The sequence below is a fragment of the Pteropus alecto genome, unplaced genomic scaffold (genome assembly GCF_000325575.1).
Source record: "Pteropus alecto unplaced genomic scaffold, ASM32557v1 scaffold134, whole genome shotgun sequence".
Classification (NCBI taxonomy): Eukaryota; Metazoa; Chordata; class Mammalia; order Chiroptera; family Pteropodidae; genus Pteropus; species Pteropus alecto.
Window position 1 is genome coordinate 11,659,790 of NW_006436283.1, and position 24,073 is coordinate 11,683,862.

At 33.6% G+C, this 24,073-nt stretch overlaps 1 protein-coding gene and 1 pseudogene across 13 annotated transcripts in view; one reads left to right on the forward strand and one right to left on the reverse strand.

Annotated features, from left to right (window-relative positions):
- Positions 1 to 24,073, forward strand: part of BPTF (bromodomain PHD finger transcription factor) — a 125,878-nt gene that overhangs the window by 38,124 nt on the left and 63,681 nt on the right. For 9 of the 13 annotated variants that reach the window (XM_025047155.1, XM_025047154.1, XM_025047157.1 and 6 more), the window contains exons 3-7: positions 2,607 to 2,830; positions 8,404 to 8,607; positions 9,152 to 9,340; positions 18,419 to 18,607; positions 22,901 to 23,088. In XM_025047155.1, the coding sequence (XP_024902923.1) occupies positions 2,607 to 2,830; positions 8,404 to 8,607; positions 9,152 to 9,340; positions 18,419 to 18,607; positions 22,901 to 23,088 (994 nt within the window). The remainder of the gene's footprint in view (positions 1 to 2,606; positions 2,831 to 8,403; positions 8,608 to 9,151; positions 9,341 to 18,418; positions 18,608 to 22,900; positions 23,089 to 24,073) is intronic. The other 4 variants (XM_025047160.1, XM_025047162.1, XM_025047158.1 and 1 more) reach the window with 3 other exon arrangements.
- Positions 14,231 to 14,349, reverse strand: LOC112480066 (annotated as a pseudogene).

The following is a 24,073-nucleotide window of genomic DNA, read 5'->3' on the forward strand; positions in this document are numbered from 1 at the left end:
GGGAACAGTGGTCATTGTAGGACAGAGCTTCTGTAGAAACCACATTCTAACCCCAAAACCAAATACACATACAAACCCATGTGTATTTGTATGGAAAAAGCTGCTGTTGTCACTTTTACTGTTAGAACAAAATAATTTTCATTATATAAACTATGTAAATGTGCCCGAGTACAGAATATTAGAACAACTTTTCTTTGAAAGCATTAGCTGTTATCGCTTGCCCTTTTTGCTACTTTATACTTTTAAAGAATTTATCCTTCTGCATGTAGCTTCAGGAAGAAAAAAATTGTCAGTGTTAAGTATTATCTTTGATGAAGAGAATAAAAAATAGTTCTTGCATGCCACATTTATAGAGGGATGTTGACAAACTATACATTTAGGGGAAGAATATCACGGTAATGAAGACTCTGGAAAATGTGCTGTATGAGGAATGATTAAAGAGTTGGAGCATATTTGGCCTGGAAAAAAAAAAAAACAACAGCAAAATTATAGCTGTTGTGAAAGATTCGCAGGGCTGTGCAGAGGAGGCGTTAGGTTTATTTCACAAACTTGAGCAGGCACAACCAGGACTGGCTGGTGGATGTATTAGGTTTGTACCATCTCATTAAAAAGAAAAGCTTTCTAAAAGAGCAGTTTCAGTCCAGAACAGACTTCCATATGAAAGTAGCTAGTTCTCTGTTATAGTGAAAATGAAAAGTGTTCTTTATTAAGATAGACATTTTTGCAGTTGCCAACATGGACTAAGTCAGCTGTTATGGATCCTTTCAGTAGTCTCTGAGTTGCTTGAAAAAATGGACGGAATGAAAAGAGGAAAAGAAAAAATGGACAGAATGTCCATTTAATTAAATTTGTTCCCATAGCATCTCATTTTTATGTTGACATCTTAATGCTTGTAAATTGTTTTCTACCCTCCCCAAAAACATTTTTACATAGAATGTTTTTCTTGTTCCATTGAAATTTGTAGCTATTTCTGAATAAAGAGGACAAAGCAAACAGTTAAAGAATTAAACATCTTTATATAGGGGAAATTCTGAAGATTGCTATTTTAGAAAATAAAGAATCGGGCAGTGCTGTAACTCTTATGCTCCGTCAAAACTCCTAAGTACTTTCTGATTTGATGTTGTCACTTAAGTAGATTTTTGATTTGGTATTGCCTTTTGAAAGCTTTTTGTTAATCTTTTTTGATTAGAGGACTCTGACATCTTTAACATTGTAAATTGGAATAAGACTGCTGTCATCACTCAGTCATAAGAAGTCAGTAGAAATACCCATTACAGAGAGAAATCTAGAATAGATTTAAAAATGATTTCAGAAATTGTTGCAAAAAGCTTCTATTAAAAATATACCAATCTCATATGACAGCAGATGCTGATTTGAAAGAGCAAAGCTAGGTAAAGGACCCCTTTATTAATCTTTTTTCTTTAATTTTTTTATATCCTTTTATTTATCCGTGGTTTACTATATCCCTTCTTTCTTCAGAATTACTTCAGAATTAATTCCTGAGATTCTGCTAAATTTTTATTTATTTATTTATTTATTTTCTACCTTAATAGTAACAATAATATTTTTATTGATCACTAATGATGTGCCCAGGCACTGTGATAGATGCCTCATTACTATAGTTTTAATTGTTACAGTGGTCCCAAAGACAGGTACTGTTACGGTAAATCAAAAGACTCATGCTCAGGGAGGTTGTGTCTTATCCACACTCAAATAGCTCACAAGTGACAGAGCCATTTAAAGCCAGATTTTTCTTAAAGCCCAGCTCTTTCAGCTCCATGAGTTTTTGCCTTTGGGTAGACAGGAAAGTTAGAGTCTTTCTCATCAAATACCTCGCCACACTCCTGAATTTCTTTTGAATGAGAGAAAAATTCTATCACATGTGCTTCTCTGACTCTGGTCCTAGACATTAGTTTGCCTTGTGTTTTAGTGACCATCCCTGTTGAAGTGTCTACCACTATCACAAGTACATGGGACCTTTGGAGAGATTTAAGCTGGAAAGGAGTTTTCTCTCCAATTTGAGCTTTGATTGTCCATAAGAAAAGAAGAGAGATGAGACCTTATCTCTTGATTCAGGTCCTCCAAGGACTAGAATTTAACAGAGCTTTTATACTATTTTGATGGAAATGTTTTTAAAGTATATTGTAATGTGGACCTGCTCTGTACCTGCCATGTTCAGAACATAGTTTAAATATTTGTTGTGAAAAATCCGCTCATCACATCGTTACAGTGATGATCCGAAAGTTGACTGAAATGTAACCAACACTGTCCACCAAGTACTCATATGCCCTTGCTTCTGAGGTCTTGTTTCTTTGTGTCCTGTTTTTAGATATCCGCTTTTGCTGCTATACTAATTCTTCTCCCCATTACTCATAATTATTTTATCCTAAGCTGCTGTGGGATAGAAAAATCAAAATAATTAGAGGTTGCTCAAATAAAAGTTAATTTGAGTTTGAATGAGACTCGAGGGGATCTCTTGTGAGCAAATATATTGAGCTTTAGTGCACAAACTTTGTTACATATTTTAACTTTCGTTGGACAGGTGACATTGCCAAATAAGTGCCATTGTGTCTAACAGCAAATGTTTTTGTACTTTTTTTAAACAGAGAAGAAGATACAGAAAATGAAAATGAAAAGAAAATTTGGTACTATAGTACAAAAGTCCAGCTTGCAGAATTAATTGACTGTCTAGACAAAGATTATTGGGAAGCAGAACTCTGCAAAATTCTGGAAGAAATGCGTGAAGAAATCCACCGGCATATGGACATAACTGAAGACTTGACCAATAAGGCTCGGGGCAGTAATAAATCCTTTCTGGCGGCAGCTAATGGTGAGAAGGAAATTTTTCATTTTAATTTTTGTTAAATTTGAGACAAACTCTTGGTATGAAATTACTACAAAATTTGAAAATATATATTTCAAGTGTGTATATTTTACTTGAGTTCTCCGTATTACATTTTGCCAAGAGAACCTCATTAATCTCAACCTAAGTGAGAGGTGCTATACATGTTAGTGTTTAGTATCTCGCCCCGTCTGGTCATTACTACTGTCCCCCAAAGTGCTTATTTGTTTCTTTAATTCAAGTATCTTATTAAACCTTTTTGGGAGTCCTATTTTTAATTATGAGAAGTGGTATTTTTTAAAATTTACTCTTTGCTTTATTTATTTTCCATTTGTTTTAGTTTAATAAACATTCCTTTAGTTGAACAACCTCTACACACAAAATAGATGTTTAAAATATTTGAATGGAAAGAGATTTAGATCTCAAGAGGTTTTATGAGTCTGCCACATATTTTTTCTGGAAATTATTTAACTGAGCCTTTTAAGGCCCCTGATGGCTGCGGCCAGATGGAAAGCTTTATTTTTTTAATAAAACTTTGAGTTTTAGAATGATTTTAGAGTTGCAGAAGAGTTGCTAAGGTAGTACAGACTTCCACATACCCTGCACCAGGATTCCCGTTGACATCTTACGTTACTGTGATGCTTTTGTCGTAACTAACGAACCAGTGTTGATCCGTTGTAGTAACTACAATCTATACTTTATTCAGATTTCTTTAGTATTTATCGAATGGTGCTTCTCTGTCTCATGACTCGGTCCACGACATCCCATTATGTTTAGTTATATCTCTTTAGGTTCCTCTAGACTGTCGCAGTTTCTCAGTCTTTCCTTATTTTGGATGACTTTGACAGATTTGAGGAGTACTGGTCAGATATTTAGTAGAATGCCCTTTATATGGTTTTGTCACATGTTCTTCTCATAGTTAGCCTGGGGTAATGCATTTTGGGGAGGAAGACCACAGAGGTGAAGTGCCATTGTTGTCATCATATCAGTACATGCTGTCAACTTGACTTACCACTGATGATGTTGACCTCGATCGGCTGGTTGAGGTAGTGTTTGTCAGGTTTCTACATTATAAAATTATTCCTCCCACTCATTCTGTGCTTTTGGGAAGACAGTCACTGTGCACAGCCCACACTTACAGGTTAAGGTATTATGTTTCACCTCCTTGAGGGAACAGATATTTACATAAATTATTTGGAGTTTTTCTGCACAGGATATCTGTCTCTCCTCCATTTATTTATTCAATCATTTATTTATGTCAGTATATACTCATGGATATTTCTTTTATACTTTGGGTTATATTTCAGTTGCTACTTTATTTTGTTACTTAACTTTTTGCTTTTAAAAAATCCTTTGCTTTTTAAAAGATAATAAGATGCACACGATAATTTTTAGAAATTACTGTCATAATCCCCAGTTTCACCTTTCTTTTCTGAGACAACCATTATTATCATTTTAAGAAATCCTGCCAGATACACTCTGTGCATGTTTAATAAGTATCACCTATGTTTTCTAATAGTACCTTTTAATCAACATAGATAAAATGATCGATAAGACTCTGAAAGTACACTTCAACTGCCTGGTTCCTGCTCTTCTACGTATGTTATCTACTAAACATACATGCCTGTTAACTTTCCCCATTTTCCGTTTTCTTAAAATAGATTTTGCATTTAATAAGCTTGTTTAATTCAGCTATATACAAGCTTATTCTCACACACTCTGCATTAATAGTCTCTTGAATTTATGAATATTTTTGGAGAGGAAGTTTTATTAATTTCAATTTGGTTACCTCCCCTCATAATTTCCTTTCATGAATCATGGCATTAAAATGGACAAATAAATCCGTTTTTACTTTTTTGCATTCTCAGCTTTTAGTACAATAATAAAAAAACATGTCCAGTCCCCTAAAAAGCAATATGAAGTGTATTTTTATCAAGTATGTTGAAATAGAAATATTTTCTAGAGTTTTTTGTGTACAAATTGTATACATAGTATCATCTTAATAAAGAACAAAACCAAAATAGGAATGGATAATTAAAACATTCAGTGGTCTGATTTAAGGGAATGTAAAAAACTAAAAATGTTCACTATAGAGGAATTAGTTAGTTCCATTATGGATTATCATGTGATAGAACACTGTATATTGGAGAATTATATAAGGTACCACGCAAAAACAGTAACTGAGTCTTTAAGGTACTTAAATTCTCTTCTTTTAAATAACCAATTGGGTAAATAGACCAGCCTTTATTATTAAAAAATAACCAGTTAGCATAGTAGGATTATAGTTGGTTTCCTTTTTATATTTTTCAGATTTCCTGCGAGCATGTTTCCGTGTAATTCGGCATGCAGTGTACTTTTAAATATTAGTTAAACCTTTTGTAGTAATCAAGAACAGCAGAGAGAGCTTTGAGTGGTAGGCCACAGTGTGTTCTTAGAAAGTTGGATGGCCAGACTTGTGGGCTGCCTGCCTTGCGCCCTGCAGTTACCCTCCTAGTACAACGTGGAGTGCATTTAATTAAGGTAACTGCACCTTGGATTTAATGGTGAGATCTAGACGAAAAGTGACTTTTCTTTCTTTTTTCCCCTCCTCCCCCTCCTCTTTTGCTAAGGTGCAAGCAACCTGGTACTAAAGGAGGAGGAATTCACAGGTTGAAAATTGATGGGGAAGAGAAAGGGAAACTAACATTTTTGTATACTTCCTGTAGGCCAGGTGTTCAACTAGATGTTTTATAAGCCTTAAGTCCTCTCAGCAATGTTGTAAGAAGTGTACTGGCAATGGGTTAAACATTCAGATAGAAGAATTCCCCATTAAAAACTGGTCTGCCACTGTTACCTTAGTTTGCTCTCTCTGGGAAACAAAGTCTTGGCTATGATAGTTATTTTAGGAGCATGCAGCCCCAGGTAAATACCCAAAATAATGCCTAGTGGTGGTCTTCAACTTGGAATTTTATGAGATGAAAACAACAGAAACTACCGAGGTTCTGAAATAGCCAGGAATAATTTGCAGAATCATAGCCTGTCCCAATGACTTGACATTTTAAATTTCTCAAATAGCATAAATCCTTTCAAATTTAGAACCATCAGGTTTTTATATACATGTTATGTCCACTTTTGGAGAATTTAATTATACTTTTGGTTGTTGAATTTTTTTTTTCTTTTTTCCTTTTATGAAAATTTTCAAATATACAGAAAGGTCAAAAGAATTATACAGTAAATACGGGCCCATCATTTAGAATCCACGGTTTACTATATATTTGTAACTGTAAATGGTATACTAAATTTGTCTTATTGTATACCTTATGGTAATTGTGTTTTGTAATGCTTTATTTTGCTTGTTTGAAGGAAGTTTATTTTTGGAATGAATTTTTCTAAGAGACTTACTGACGTCTGGTAGGTTAATTCTTTCAGCTTAGTTTTGAAATATTCCTGCAAGGCATAGAATGTATGTGTTTTTAAAATATGTGTGTTATATAGATCAGATACAACCTAAACTGATGATTTTTCTTTCATCTTTTAATGTTTTTCTCTTCTAACTTTTTTTGGTCTGTTTTTCTAATGGCTGTGCGTATCATCGTTTTTTAAACCAGAAACAAACACATCCAGACTGATAAATATAGATGTGCTTGATAGAGTGGTAACAAATAGAATATTTGAAATTAGAACCGTTATAGAAAATCAGAGATCTGTGGTCATTCTACTTGTGATTGTTATAGATTTGTTTTTAATGTTTGATTCTTATTAACTGGCACTACAGAAATTGGAATGAATTACTACAGTTTGGTTAGGACTATCTAGCAGTAGAAGAGCAGGGTGAAGCTATGTTTGAAAAAAAAAAATATGGCTCTAAGAAAAGCAGATAATTTTCTAAATAAAAAATTCTTTTAAAAAGAATGATTTGTGGTACTTCCATCGATAAGTTTAGTGTGCTTAACAAGAGTAAATGCAGCTAGTGTAAATCAGAACTACAAGTAGCATGTGTAGATAGGTAAAGAGGTGAAAGAAAGTCATGTAAAAAGGGATCCTGGGATGACTTGGGTGATGAGGACAGAAAATAATGCCAGTTGGAATTACTTTCATTTGAGTCGTTGTCTTGTAGCTGTCTTAGATCTTCAGTGGCTCCAAATTTTTATAGGAATTAGTAGAGAAGGTGAGAGAGGGTGTGAGGAATTAACTCCGGCCAGCTCAACTGTAAGTCACTTTATCAGAAAGGTCAGTATTTTCCAGTAATGACTTTACAAAGTTTTTCTAATCCTAGGAAACATTCTAGACATCTACAATTTAAGAAATAGTGATGAAAATGAAGTTAGAGAACACTTAAGGAAAACGTAAACAAGGAAATTTTAAAAATCCAAAAAGAGGGACCGTGAGTGTATGGCAGTAAGAATGTTTCTTCCTCATCACAAACATTGTACTCAAGTTGGTAAATTTTTTTCTCATGGGTGTATGCAGTTTATCAATTCTGTAATTACTATGTATACTATTGTGGACCAAATAAGTACATGGTAGGTAATGAGAACCAGGTTTCTCCTGTCAGAGAAACAAGTTACAGAGAAGCAACAGGGCCCTGCTTGAATGAACCACACACACACAGATAGCTACAGAAATAATGTATGTGTATATGTACATGAGTTAGTATACATGCATTTCCTAGTTCTGTTGGATGAGAGAATATAAAAGCAGCGATACCCCAGTAGTAACAGGTACACCTAGCACCCAGATCATGGCTTCTGAATACTGTTCTCCGATTTAAAAGGACCAAGACCCCTTAGAGAAATGGTGGATTCTGGGGTGGAGGCAGGGAAAACTTACAAGGTGAGCCTGGAGTATCTTGTAGTGCTGGAAAGTAAGGAAGTGCTAGATGAATGAATGAATGAGTGAATGATTGAGGTGTGATTAAAGGACACAGGATTCACCTGAAAAAGCTCTCTATGGCTAAAGCTTGAACAATCTGAGCAACAAAATAAAAGCGATAGTAATGGATCATAACCCAAAGAATAACCTATGGTCTGTACCATGTCGTAGTTTCACTGCTCAAGGATTAGAGCCCTTAGGGATTTAGTGATCTTCAGAAAAGTTATGGGACTGCAGAGAGAAATGTTTCCAAATGGACCTCTGTTTTCTCATTTTACAGTGAACTGAAGGTTAGGTAGCTTGCCCAGGGTCACACAGCTAATTCAAGTCCTGTCTGCACTAGGTCAGTGGGTCTGAAGGTTTTGATCACTGTACCGTGCTGCCCAGACTGTGGGTCTATGTCAGCTTACAATTTTTCTCATATGGGAGAGCATGTGACAGTAATCTATAATCAAGTCTCAGTTTCAAAAGGTAGATTAATGGTTTTACAGAGAAAACTTATAATTAACATGTATTTTCTAGAAGTTAAGATAACCAAATTGGTTGAGTTCTCTACATATCAAAATTTTATTGGTAATCTTGATCCATATTCATAATTTTAATACTTTTTAACATTTAACTTTAATAACTTGAAACTCTTACATGGCACTTGTAGTACTTTTGTATTTGGTATATATGGAAACAAAATTTTTTATTTGTTTTTATTATAGAAGAAATTTTGGAATCCATTAAAGCCAAAAAGGGAGAGATTGATGTTGTTAAAAGCCCAGAAGAAATAGAAAAGGACAACAGTGAGACTGAGAATAACCCCAAAGATGCTGAGAAAAGCAGAGAGGAGTTTGAAGACCAGTCCCTTGAAAAAGACAGCGACGACAAAGCACCAGAAGATGATCCTGAGCAAGGAAAATCTGAGGGTAAAAAATTACTTGGTTAAAAAGAAATAGTTCATCAATGTTATTTATAAAATCTCCAGTTTTACTTGCAAATGAAAATAGATCTTTTTTATTACAAGCAACTATTTAATTTTTTATTTCTAAAGAGTGAAGATACCCTTTTCCCTTGTAACATACAGTCATTGTAATGCGTTTTATGTCTTGACGGATTTCTATGATGGTATACCCATGTCTCTATTTATACTTTGTAATAAGGTGCCATTTCCCTGTGAGATTTGTTAGCAAAAAATCACTATTTTTATACTAGAATGTCCACTTTTGTATATGATAAAATATGTTCATTTTTATATTACTTAAACATTCTTAACATGTTTAATATTCTTAAATACTCTTTGGATTGCCTACTGCAGAAATATCTCAGAATCTAATTTCTTCAAAATGGCCATCAAATAAAAGTAGGGTTTTTTGGTGATCGTTCATTTTTAGTAGTGGATTGAATGTGGCCATATGTCCTAAAGCAATTTTAAAGAATATCTTTAAAGTTTTGTTGTGCATTTTACTGTAGAGCCAACAGAAGTTGGGGATAAAGGTAACTCTGTGTCAGCAAATCTTGGCGACAACACAACACATGCTTCTTCAGAAGAGACTAGTCCCTCTGAAGGGAAGAGTCCCGTGGGGTGTTTCTCAGAAACCCATGATAGCAGCAACATGGCAGAGAAGAAGGTGGCATCTGAGCTCCCCCCGGATGTGCCAGGTACAGAGGGCAGTGTATCAATCAATGCCTCTGTAATGGGGGGAATCCTTCCCTTTCGTAGTAAAAGCTGAATGTCACCTAAAACTTAAAGTATGTGTTCATTCATGCTGCTTGCTTACCTAAGTGCCATCCTTGATTGCTAAATTGTCACCTAACATTTGGAGTTTGACAAATGTTCTTGCAGTTAGTGCTTGAAACTCATCATAATCGTCATGCTTTTCAAAGTTCATTTAGCTGTTTTTGTCTAATAGACTTAATTGTATATTTTATCACCAGACCGTAGTGGCAGATATTTTGGTTTCAAGTACTTACATACTAATGGCTCAGTGTTGAATGATTTGATCATTCTAATTCTCTATGTGCTAACAGATTAATTTTATGTTTGCATGTGCTCATGTAGTTTTTTTCTAACATTTCAAACTATAATATCATAATAGAAAACCACTGTCACAAAACATTTTTGTAAGATGTATTCGATATAAAAATGTAAGTTAATCAGTAATTCATATTATATGCTTTTAAAATTAAAGTTCACTCAAAATAAGTTATATAGCACCTCGAAATGTCATTATGCCTTTTCTTTTGCCATTTTTAAAAATGAAAAAAATTATTATAAGAACTATTTATATTTTTTGGAAATCAAATTAGAAAATTTAGTTGCGCAAACAAGAACATAAACCCTGGAAGTACCATTAAAAGTCAAAAATTATAGTTAATACCTTGATGAAAATCATGACAGATTTTTTTCTGTGTATTGTAAGAATATCACATAATCTCCTCCTCCCTGCCCCCCACACCTTTATTTTAGTCATTCTGATAGGAATGTGGGGATATCTTATTCTGGTTTTAACTTGCAGTTCCCTGACGACTAAGAATGTCAAGCACCTTCTTGTGTGTGTGTGTGTGTGTGTGCGCGCGCGCGCGCGCGTGTGTGTGCGTGTGTGCGTGCGTGCGTGCGCATATATTTGTATGTGTATATAGGTCATTTAGTTATCTTCTTTTGTGAAGTGCCTTTGAGTTCCTTTGTTTTCTAGTAAGTGCTCTCTTTTTTGGTTTGTGGTTGTTTCATGGAGGAGGGTAAATTTAGTCCCTCTATCTTGACTAGAAGCAGACATTCCTACGCTGATTTTTTAAAAAGTGTTAATCCATTCTTATATTCCTGGAAACTTAGTCACGATGTATTTTCATTCTTATATATTGCTGTATCCTATTTTGTTTGGGATTTTTCAAACTCCTTCCATGAGTGAGATTGACTTCTAGTTTTCTTTCTCTGATAATATCCATGTCAGGCTTTGGTGTCAAGATCATGCTGACCTCATAAACTGAGTTGGGACAAGTTCCCATTTTTCCTCTTGTTTGCAGTTCTTGTGGGTTGGTATTATTTATTCTTTAAATATTTGCTGAAACCGTCTGGTCCTGGAATTTTCATTGTGGGAAAGTTATTAATTGTAGATTTCATTTTTGGGGTGTATAGTGGGCTATTCATATTTTCTTTTTTCTACTATCAGTTTTAATAAGTTTTATTTTTCTAGGAATCCCTGATTCATTTAAATTTAAAATTTTATTGGCATAATAACATCCTACCTTTTTAATGTCTGCAGGATCTATAGTGATGTTCACTTTTTTCAACCCAGAAATTGGTTCTCTCTTCTCGATCAGCATTTCACAGGACTGTTAACAATTTTTATTAGTCTTTAAAAAAAAAAAACTTTTGGCTTCGTTGATTCCTTCTCTATTGTATGTTTTCTCTAATTTATTTCTTATTTTTATTATATTCTTTCATTTTTGCATTTTTGTGGATCCCCTCCGATTTTTTTAAAGCCATTTTATCAAGTTATAATTGAAATACAAAAAGCTGTATGTATTTAAGACATACAACTTGATGAGTTTGGAGATAAATATACACCCATGAAACCATTACTGCAATCTATGGCTTAAACATATCCATCACCTCCAAAAGTTTCTTAAATTGTCTTTATTATTTTTTCTCCTAACTTCTTAAGATGGATGCTTAGATGATTTTTAGTTTTTCTTTTTTCTGCGTCTGCTGTCAAGACTATGTGTTTTCCCCTCGGTGTACTGCTGCTGCTGCATCTCACAAATTTTTTATGTTATATTGTCTTTATCATTCAGTTTAAAATATTTTCTAATTTCCATTATATATATATTGCATAATACCCAAACATTTGGAGATTTTCTAGTTACTTTTTTGTTATGTCTAGTTTAACCTATTGTAGTTAGAGAACATTCTGTGCATGTTTTATGTACTTTAAGATTTGTTTAGGCTTGTTTTATGGTGCAGCATTTATTAATGTTGATATATGTCCCATGTACACTAGAAGAGGATATGTATTTTTAGTTGTTGGGTGCAGTCTAGGACAATTAGGTCAGGGTTTCTTATTGTGTTATTCAAATCTCTGTCCTTTCTACGTTTTTTTCCTTGTCTGCAAGATACTTATAAATTATTTCTATTTACTGTGGCGTTGCCTTTTTTTTTTAAATTTTTTCAGTTTTTACATTATGTAATTTGAGGCTGTGTTATTAGATGCACATAATTTTTATATTTTCTTGTTGCATTAACTTTGTCATTGTGAAATGTTCTCTATTTTTAATCATATTTTTAAGCTACAGTAGCTTTTATTGTATATGTTTTATTGTATATCTTTTCTGAAATAGAAAAATTTTGAAAAATAATCTGAGAATTTAAAATCTCTTTAGAAATACATCTACATTAGAATTTATTTAGGAATATATATATGTATATTATTTCAAGCTGTACCTTGTCAAGTCTTGTCAGGTGACTCATTTTCATGTGATAGATGACATGCAAAAAAATTACAAATTTGTGGTCTAAAAATCTGTAGAAGTGAGAACATAAGAAAAATGGGCAGATTTTTCATGATTTGATACTGGGTATGATTAGTAATCAGAAAGATTTTATGTGGTTAAGATTAAAGATTAAACTGGAAATTTGGGCCATATTTGGGAAAGATTGGTAGATATCACATTTAAAGTTTATGTCTTAATACCTTGGATTTTTTCCCCTGTGTCTGTGTTCCAGACATTTCACATAAGTTCATGAAAATGGTTTAATGTTACCAAAAACGACCCCTATAGCAAGTATGCTGTTTTGTATTCTTTATAGTTTCTTTGTAGTTAACAGAAAGCTCAATTTCACAATGAAACTTTTATCATGGATTTTAGATTAGAAACATTTTGTACCGGAATGTCAGTTTTTAAATTTTAAGGGGAAAAAGGAACATATGTCTTTCTAGCATCTTAAGCTCAAATCCACTGTTGAGAATTTGTAATCAAATGTATAATGCAGACATTTGTTTTGCCTCTAGATTTAATGCTTGGGATTAGGAAAATAACAGTAGTAGGTAAAACTTTATTTCCTGAGCTGCTTATAATTGCTTTGAAAATATTTCCATGACTATATCGAAACTTTTAACATCTATAAAATATTCTTTTGTTTCTTATTATTTTTAATGTGTTTTGTTTTAGTTTCTAGTCATATGCATTCTGATTATTTTACCTCATTTTTTTCCTTTAAAAAAATTTTCTCTTTTACCATTAGTTGGAAGTTATTTTTTTCTCTTTGTAGTTTTTTGCTTAGAATTTTTTTAAAAAGACTTTAGTGTTTATGTTCAGAAGTCGAAGAACAAGATCTATATATAATTTTGGTTTGAGGGACAACTACAAAAATATTCCTCTTGTTAGTCATTTACAGTGTTTGTCATGTGCAATGATAATAGTATTGTAAATATCAGAACCGATACTATTTGTTGTAGGGTTAGAACTTTTGGACTGTGAGGATTAAAATGTATGTATTGGTAGTTAATATACCTTCTTTGTGGTATTTTGAAGCAAATGCTTGAGATTTCTGTAATCCTATAGTTTAATGCAGTTAAAGAGGTGAAGAGTTTTAGAACCATTATTTAAAAAAAAAAATTCAGTATTTACAACTGGAGGAAAACACTGTTTCCACTTAAGGCAAATTTACTAGGGACAGATGAACAGAAAACCTATACATTATGAGTTTATGCTCGTCCTCAGCTCATTAATACCTTAAAAGTTTAGAAGGATAGAATCTGAACTCAGTTTGCTTTCAGAGGGTTAATGGTATTTTTAGATCAGAATACCTGGGTAGGGGATTGATTGCCTCTTATGAAATACCATTATCTTCCTAATAGCAGAGAGCACACTCTATAAAGTATTTTAAGATGTATATAACATGGTGATTTGACTCTATCATTTGTTCTGTATTTTTTTAACTAGAACTTTTCTTCAAAGAAGTTTTTCTCATTAAGACTCTTTGAATACATTGAAATACACACACACACACACACACACACACACACACACGAATCTGAATCTCTTAAGTTCCTACCCCAGAATTATTTTTTTGATTAAAACCAAACTTGAGTATGTTACGTACTGAAAAAGTTTTTATGGACTGGTCTAGAACCTAATTACTTTTTCTAATATTTCTTTAAGAAAATGTACTGTGAACTCTGAGCTCATAAATGAGGGAAGATCTTTATATACTATTTCATTAATTGAATAAATGATTTTTAGACTATCATAAATTAGGTATACTGTACTTTACAAATCTAGATCTACAGCTGTAAAAGGAATGATTAGTGAGGAATCTGTTACTTGTGTGAGATTTCTTTTCTTCCAGTTACATGTGTTTTCCCAAGAAGTAGTTGATTATATTACTGGTTTGTAGCTTTGTAGGTGTAAGTTTTCTTTAAAAAAAATTTTTTTTAGATCATTTTATTTATTTTTAAGTTTTTAAAATTTTTTAGGCCAGGCAATCCTTGGTTGACCTCACAGATTGCAAAGACCTTGTTAGCTGACAATCTCTTAATTTTTTATTTTTTATGCCTATAGCACCTGGTCTTCCTAGGTGGTCTCCCATCCAAGTACTAACCAGGCCCGACCTTACTTAGCTTCCGACATCAGACGGGATCTGGCTTTTTCAGGGTGGCATGGCCGTAGACAGTAGGTATAAGTGTTAAATTTGCCATTTTTAACTTTCATATAAAATTTTTTATTATGAAAAATTTCAAATATACACAGAAGTTAAGAAAGTAGTATAATGGACCCCTGCCCCATATATCTAACACTTAGATTTAAAAATTATCAAGATTTAGTTATACTTGCTTCACCCATTTTTTTTAACCTCCTTTTTCTTTCTTTCTTTCTTTTTTTTTTTTTTTTTGCCTTAAATTAAAAATCTCCCTTTGATTCCAGAGGTATAGTATTAGATAAGTCATAGTCTTTAGTTAATTGCATTTATCATTGGTCATTGTGTGTAGTCTTTTAATTTATTCATCCCGGTTTAACATTATCTTTGATAATGAAATAAACATCTAGGAACCTATTACCCAAAACAAAAAGTTAAGTACTGCTTTGAAATTAACCTGCATCTAACCATCTCCCCAGTCCCAGCCCCCGCTCCCTCTCTCCTACCCGAAGTGATTGTCAGCACTGAATCCTTTGTTCACTAATATCTTTCCTTCTTGTCAGGGAAACCCAGTAGAATAAGATTGTTGATACCTGAGGTCAAAGATGTATAACTCACATAACTCTTGCTTCATTGAGTTGATTTACATGATTTTCTAAAAATTATATGTTTTTGTTATTTTAAATTTTATAGCAAGTGTGTTGTGTGAAGTATATCTTATTAAGTGTATTGTGTTAAGTATAACTTTTTGGAACTTAACTTCACTTTGTCATATTACTAATATGTATATTGCTGGAGTTCTTTCATATTAACTGCATTATAATATTCCTCTGTGTAACTGTATTATAGTTTCTTTATACTCTTTCCTGTTGATGTGGATTTGGGTTATTTCCCACTGCAGTATTTTAAAGCAAATTTCAAACATCATGTTATGTCAACCCTGTATACATCTCTAAAGAATATGGACATTTTCTTACATAATTACAGTGCCATGATCATTTTAATAAAATTAACAATTCCTTAGTTATCCAGTCAATTTAAATTTCCTCACTTAAAAGTTTTTTTTAACATTTGCTGTATCTGAAATAACTCCAAGTAAGTTCCCCATGTAACATAATACTTGGTTTTATGTCTCCGGAGTTTCTTAATCTAAAGTTTCTTGCACAGGCTGTCGACTTGTTGAAGAACTCTAGTATGTCCTTCCCTGTCATGTCCCACATCCAGGATTTATCTGTTTCCTTCCTCTTGATGTTATTTGTTACTGAAGCCTTGAGTAAATTCATTTTCAAGGATTTTTGGCAAGAATACATAATAATTATCTGCTGAGTACCTCATGTCATTTTGCATCAAACACCTCATGATGTCTGTTTGTTCCACCTTTACAAATGCTAAGATTGATCATTGAGTTCAGGTGTTAACATTGTAAAGTTCCCTGTTAATGTCTCAGTTGATGATCTTTCCAGAATCAGTTATCTCTTTGGAGGTTATAATATGGTGATTTCTGATTCTATCATTTGTTCTGTATTTTTTTAACTAGAATTTTTCTGTAAAGAAGTTTTCCTCATTAACTAAGGCTCTTTGAATATATTGAAATATAGTTAGAGCAAGAATAAATGCTTAATTATTTTTACTAAATTCTAATTTTCAGAATCAGGAGTTGGTGTCCAGTTACTTTCAGTGGTGACTTACGAGTAATGGACTTTGGAGGGAAGGGCGTGACTTTCGCATTTTAGGTGTCTGTTTGAACTCATGTGTCTGCATGTATTCAATTTGTTTCAGACAGTTGTAGTTATTTATTTTGCTTATATTGACAGCAGAGCCCCTTCACATTGGTTTTTGAGTGCTTTTACCATGACCCTGTAGTCTTAGATAGCTTCCTTGGTTTTTTGGCAGAATAAGACAGCTGAAGTTTTTTTTTGTTTTTTTTTTTCTTCTCCCATTTTCTACCCCAGACCTGAAATCCGTCATTCCTCCAAGAAACCCTGTTTTCTTTTAGTGGGAGAATGATATTTAGAGATCATAATCTAGGCCTGGGTATACTTATTGCTCTTGGGCTCTCACTGCCTCTAGGCTTCTTTGGTGGGTAATGTTAGGGAATACCTGTTTTTAAAAAGAAAAAGACAATTCCTATTGACATTTCAGATTTAAATTGAGGATTGCATATTTAGTTTCTTTGTTTTTACACTTGTTTTTCTTTTCCCTTACTCTGAAAGCGTTAGTTCTTAACAACAGTACCTTATATATGTTCTTTATCCTGATACAGATGTCTATTAATAATAACATTATTAATATTCTGATGTGCATTAACACAGTAATAAGAAATTATTTTATAGGTTGTAGTAATTTCATATAACCAATATTACTGCTTATATTAAGACTGCTGAATGGCATTAAAGGATTTTTGCAGTTCTTTATTCTTATACCATATTTCCAGTAAGGACTTAACAGTCAAAGTACTGTGTTCCAGAGTCACTTGAAATGATTTTTCTCTTTGTGCGGTTATGCTAACAACTTGATATACAGTTAGGTTTATTTGTTTCAGTTTGTTTTCAGTTTTTAGGGGTTGCATTTCTAATTTTAATTTTTTACATGATTCCAAAGTTTATGTAACTATATGTGTGCAGAGAACTTTCACTTTCATTCTTCTCTGGGTAACCAGATCCTTCCTTTTCCTTATAGGTAGCCATTTTTATTAATGTTTGGCTATTCTTTTAGTGAGGTGGGGGGTTTTTTTGTAAATAAAAGCAAAATATGTTCATAAATTTATATTTCTTTCCCTTTCTTACACAAAAGTTAGCATACTATAAGTACCGTTCTGAACTTTTATTTTTATATTTAATCTTGAGATCATGTCATATGGATATAGTGATTTTTTTTTTCAGTTCTTTTTATGGTGCATGATATTTCATTGTGTATGTCATCTTTTATTAAACAAGTGTCCTAATGATGGACATTTGTTTGTTTCCGCCATTATAAATAATGCTGCAATGAATAACTCTGTAAATAAGTAATTTAGTATTTTTGCCAGTGTTTTTGAGATAGGTTTCTGGATATCGGAATGCTAGGTTAAGAGTGTAATTTTTCTAGATGTTGTCAGTTTCCTTTTACCCACTTTGCACCAATTTGCATTCCCATAGCAATGTGTAGGGGATGGCAGTTAACCCACTGCCTCTCCACCTGAGTGTATGGTGAGACTTGGATTTTTGCCGGTCTGATAGCTGAGTAGTTGTTTCTCTATGTAGTTTTACTTTGCATTTCTCTTACTTTGAATTAAGTGAACATATTTCCATATGTTTAAAGGCCATTTTCATTTTTTTTGGTGACTGTTTATATAATTTTCCATTTTTCTATCAGATTTTTTTTTCCTCAAAAAAATTTAGAAGCTCATTTTACAGTAAAGATAGCCTTTGCGATATACTGTCAACCACTTGTTAATTTAGGTGATTAATTTAAAGAGTATCTTAATAGTGACCAAGTGAAATACAGAGTGAGGCTTTTAATTTCTGAACTACCATGGGGAGACGTAGGCTTTTTTAGTTCATAGTAGTGTTCATTTTGATATACTTTCAGAAAGCATACTCTTAGTGATACTATTAAATTGTTCTTAAAATTAGTAATCACTAGGCATTACCTTTTAGTTAATTTGGGGGCACAGAATTCAGGCAGAAAACTTTAGAGATAAAGAATCTTGTTTAATTCTGTTTCTGATACTCCTTGAATACTTTTTGAAAAGTAGTGTGAATTTCAGATTTTGAGGGATTACCTCAAAATCACTTCTGCAGTATCTGGTACAGTGTAAGTTTTGTGAGATAGTTACATTCTTTTATTGTTCTTCAGCTCTGGGGTATCTGAAAAATTGTCTGCTTTGCACTATAGACTAAGATGATAAAAGTCTGAGTTAACAGACTGGGAGACTTAAAAAATAACTCATAGGGTGTTGACTATGAATTTTTTCATACATTGCATTATTCATACATCATGAGCAGCTTTTCTTTTTAAAATCCAGTTATATAATGCAGTCCTGAAACAATAAAATGTCTTTTGACAATTAGTTATTTTTGATGTGATTCTCAATTTAAACATCAGATATTCTATTTTTCTAGAAGAACCTAACAAGCCATGTGACAGCAGTAATACTAGTGCTACCACTACCTCCATTCAGCCTAATCTGGAAAACAGTAACAGCAGCAGTGAACTAAACTCTTCCCAGAGTGAATCTGCTAAGGCAGCTGATGATCCTGAAAATGGAGAAAGAGAGTCTCATACACCTGTCTCTGTTCACGAAGAGATAGGTAAGAATACACTTCATACATTAAAGCGAACTTTTTAATTTTTTAATTTTTAATTTTTTAAATACAAGTTCAATGGGGGTGGGAAGAGTAGATTTTCTTTTCTTTTTTCCTTTTTTTTTTTAAACAATTGCACTTACTGTTTTTGTTTTAAAAAATACAGAAGCACACAGGAAAAATCGATCTTTTTCACATCCCCTCCCCAAAGGTAACCACCACCAACAGTTTGGTGTGTAACTTTACTTCTTTCTCCGTGCAGTTACATTAATGTATGTATGTTTACAAAAAGTTTTTTTTTTTTTTTTAATTTAAACAGGATCATTTTGCATGTATTGTTCTGCATCTTGCTTTTATTCACTCAGTAATACATGTAGCGAATCTTTTCATGTTATAAATTGAATTCATTCTTTTCTGACTGCTGCATGGTACTCCACAGTATGGATGATCCATAATTCATTTACTATTTCTTTATGAATGGACATTTAGGCTGTTAACTGATTTTTCATTATTACAAGTAGTGGTGCTTTTTAACATCCTCAACATAAATCTTTGTGTACTTACACAAGTATTTCTGGCAGTATAGAAAAGTAAGTGGAATTGCTGGGTCAAATGATAGGCACATTTAAAAACTAGTGATGCCTACTGTTTCATTGTACATTAAAAGGGATTTTTGCCAGTAATTTACATATATATGTATTTTTTCATACTCTCACCTAAATTCAAATCATTAGTCTTTTATATTTTTGTCACTAGTGAAAGTATTTCATTTAAAAATGTTCATATCCCTACTTCAAGTGGTTGATTTCATGTGTTTATTCAGCTTTTCTGTGAATTGCTGCTTCATATTATTTGCTCATTTTTTCCTATTGACTTTTCATATTTTTCCTTAATGAGTTTTAGGAATGCTTTCTGTATTATGACTATTAAGCTTTTATTTTACATATATACTTACACAGCTTGTTTTTAACTCTTTTTATTATCTTGTACAGAAATTTTTAAATTTTATGTAGTTAAACTTACCAATCTTTTTCTTTAGGGTTTCTCTGGATTTTGTGTCTTACTAAAGAAGACCATCTCTATCCCAAGAATATATGTATATTTACAGTAATTTTATGTAATACTTCTATAACTTGGTTTTTAATCCTTCTGGAGTATAATTTTGTGTATGGTTATGATACGGAGATCTGTTTTAATTAGGACTTTTTCAAATGCAAGTGACCAAACCAGCTTAAACTAGCTTAAGTAAAAAGGGAATTTAATTATTCGTGTAACTGGAGTGTCCAGTCCATCATCAGGCATAACTGGACCCCCAGGTATCAAATCTTTCTCCTCTTCTCCTTGTCTCTCACCTTTTGGATCTGCATATGTTTGTGTGTTAACTTCATTCTCTCCTAATACAGGCAGGCTTTTTTCAAGTGACAGGGAAGATGGTATCAGTGGTTTATAGTCATATTTTCAAGGTCTGTGACCCAAAGACAAAGCCCCAGAGGAAAGAATATGAGTGACTTTTCTTGGACATATTGTTCCCACCCCCATGGCCAGGGCAGGCAAGGTACTATGATTGACAGCTTCAGCAAAAATATATGGTTGGAGTGGAGTCGGAATGGTTTTCCAAAAAAGAGAGATGCTGCAAAGACAGAAAATTGTAAATAACTACAATACCACCTTTCAGTAACTCAGCACAAACTTGTATATTCAAATTCAGAAATGCTTCTGCCTAACATAACGCAAAGATCTCACCCACAACTGAAAAATTTTTCAAAAACTTCTTTCTCAAAATTATATCGGATAATTGTAATTGTATCTGGGATTTCTGTGTGTTGTGCATTATTTTTGATTAGATCTGGATGTGGCTTATCTTGAACTCACAATCCATCAGCAAATTACAAATTTAACTACCTGTAGCATTCATTATCCTGATTGTGGAGGATATTTTTTATTAAATCTGGCTGCCGTTGGCTTTCTGGAAGGATGGCTATGGATGAGAAGTGAGAAGCATATGGGAAGATCTCCCTTCTGGAATCTGTTCTGCTTTAGCAGCCTAGTTCTGGCTGGTCGTTGTCAGAGATGGGTTGCTGGGGATTGCTGTAAGTGTCAGTAATCATACATCCTAGTTTGGCAGGTTTGGACTTTTTTCTGGCAATGGGACTCCCTTATAGATTTGCTTGGTGATACCCAGTTAATACCTTATGCCCAGAAACTTGGTTCAAGGTTGGAGCTAAATCCCTCTACTTGCGTACTTTGTCTGGTTAGCAGACCAATAGCCCTAGCCCGCAGGTGAATAAGGTCTGTCTAGGCTTCTGCCTCCTGACACAATTAAACAGCAGCTCTGCCAGGCTGCACGAGGTGATTTGGGTGAGGAGTGTTAGATAAGGACTTCCGCCTGTTTTCCTTTCAGATCTTACCCTTGGGAATGAAGAGTGTTAGATAAGGACTTCCGCTCTCTGCCTGTTTTCCTTTCAGATCTTACCCTTGGGAATGAATTTTTTGCCTCCTTTCCCTTATTTGCACTAAACTTAGCTAGTGGCAAAGATTGCTTCTCGGCACTATTGGGTTGTTGGCTCTAAATTGAAGGGTTTCTTTTTTAAAGTGCTGTGCCATTCCCTTTTTGCTTTCTAGGAAGTCCAGCCTAGACCAGACAATGTATAAAGTCTTTATCGTAGGACTTTATATAGATGGTCCCAAGAAGTAGCCACCATAGATCAAAATCTTGGCATAAAACTCCAGCATGGGTAAACTCATGGTCTGGGACCAAGAGAAAATTGTTGATGGTCTAACCAACTGCTTTGCTCTGACACATCGAAGGTTACTAATGTTTTTCCCTGGCATGGCAAGATAGCCAATACCTCTACCTCATCTTGATTTATTCAGTGCCATATTTTGGGATCAAAATCTTACTCTTGGATTAGTTAGAATTTGGTGATTATAAGTGACAGAAATCCACCACACTGGCTTAAAATGGTGAATTTTACTGGCTCATACAGTTGGGAAGTTCAGAGGTAATGACAGCGTCAGGTGCATTATTGTACCCAGGGAGCCAAATGAAGTTATCAGTAGTCTTCCTCTCACATTCAGCCCCTGCCCCTGCCACCATGATGGGCTTATTTTCTCCATGTTAATAGAGTAAAAGTAGCCAACTTTTAATTTATACCTTTCTGCTCACTAATACAAAAAACAAGACCCTTTCTCCATCTTCAGATTTTCAGAATTGGAGTAGGATGCTGAATGACTTCGACCACATGATCAGGTCTGGGACAATCACTGTGGCCAGCCAGTGATGTGATTTGTTGGTCAAAGCTGGGTGACATTGCTCACCCCATGGGGCAAGATATGTATTTGCAGCCCTGTTGGAATCATATGATTGAAGTTGGGGAAAAGCATCTCCCCAAAGGAAAGAAGGGATGTCGAATACATTAAATTAACAAATGTTTATTGAATTGTTTTAACTTTTATATTTTTAAAAATGGATAGCCAGTTTTCCAAATCCAATTTTTTTCTCTACTTAAAATGCCATCTTTGTAATATAGAGTATGGTAAGTTTTCTGTTTTCTTTTTCATTTGCCAATGCCACACTGCCTTAATTTTACAAAGCTTTAAATTAAAAAAGAAAAATGAGGTCTTGTTCAATTACCTGGCCAATGGAAATTGAATAGTGATGCAGTAGTTTCAGAACATATAGCAATATTCAGCCGAAGTGAGATTCATGGGAAAGCAGAAATTGCTCCTTGGCAGTTAAATCTGTCTCTTTAAAAAATTAAGTTACTATGAAAATGTGAGAGGCCTTTATTATGTTAAAAAAAATTTAGTTGATTTTCACATGCAGATAATTATACAGATTCTTTAGGAAAAAATTCACTTGCCATTTATATTTATAAGTTTTCAACTATTAAACATTTAAACAATTTCAGTGAAAATCTTTCTAAAATTAATTATAGCCTTTACTTTTGTACAGAAGTCCACATTTAATATGTAAGGTAACATTCTATTAGTGTGCGTTTTGAATCGTTATGTTTAGTTGTAAATTTGTAGCAGTCCTTCCTATTTTCTAATAGAAGAACTTTGAAACAGATAAACTGCCATGTTTGAATTTTCTGTAAAATAATAAATGACTCATAGTAAAGTTCTGACATACTTTATTTTAAGTAAAACCTGTAAGAATTAATGCATTTGTTTTGGCTCTTCAAAGGCTTTTTTTTTTTTTTGTACTTTCTAGATCTTAAATGTGCCCCAAGTGTTATTATTGTATGTGATTTACTTACTGTTAGCAGTTACTTTTGGCTTTTCATTTGATAATAGGTGATTTCAAATCAGAGAAGTCTAATGGGGAAATAAGTGAGTCTCCTGGAGGTGCAAGAGGAGCATCTGGTTCAACTCGAATCATCACCAGATTACGGAATCCAGACAGCAAACTTAGTCAGTTGAAGAACCAACAGGTGGCAGCCGCAGCCCATGAAGCAAATAAGTTATTTAAGGAGGGCAAAGAGGTTTGTTCTTTCTGTTTAAAACTAAAATTTCTGGAACGTAAAATAAGTTTATTTACCATACCTTACAAATAGGGGCAGAAACTTTGTAGACCTACTTTTGAATTGTATTTTCTTCATTTCCAAAGTGTAGTGGCTAACAAGAATTAAATTGCTAGTTTTATGTTATGGTAAATACAGTTGTGCACTCACATTTCCTGCATAGAAACACTGTAAATGGGTGGTATACTTTCTTACCATATAGTTTTATTGTATATAATTCTAAAGAGATTGAGGGGTTTTTTTTTTGTTGTTTTATTTTATTTTTTGTTTGTTTGTTTTTGCACATATTGTAATGAGTAGGCTATGGGTGGGCTTTATCAAAGAGTTGTAGATGATTTAATGCTCAGATCTCGCTATAATCATTTTAGGTGAACCTGAAGCTAAAGGGTAGGACTTACCCCTTGATAGTAGAATACAGTGCATAGAACAGCACTGCATCCCAGCTCTGGTTATGAAGAAAAATATTAAAGCTAGGACTCAGTATTTCTGCCCTGCAACTAGCCATCGTGACAGAATAATGGCTACAACTTTTTCTCCCAGATTTGAGAATTATTTGCAGGGTAGATATGCAAGAACATACAATGTTCTTTTCTTAACACCATAGGAATAGCTTTAAAGCAGCAGCTTTCAAGCTTCTTTTTCACTCTGACCCTCAGTGAGACATTTTTTGCTGCAGCCCAGTACACACACAAGTTTCCAGAAATAGTATTTTACCTTACTATTTGGGAATACTCTGGTATTTCCTCTTTTAGTCTAGTCTATTGTATTAGATTCCACTTTTTTAAGGAGCTGAATAAAACCCGCTATTGATTTAACAGTCCACTGACGAGATTGGGATAAACTCTTTGAAAACACTATTTTAGAATATCTGTGGGCTCTTATACTAAAGCTGGAGTTGATGAAAGGAGCAGAAGAAGAGGCATTTTTAGGAATATATCTTTTGGGG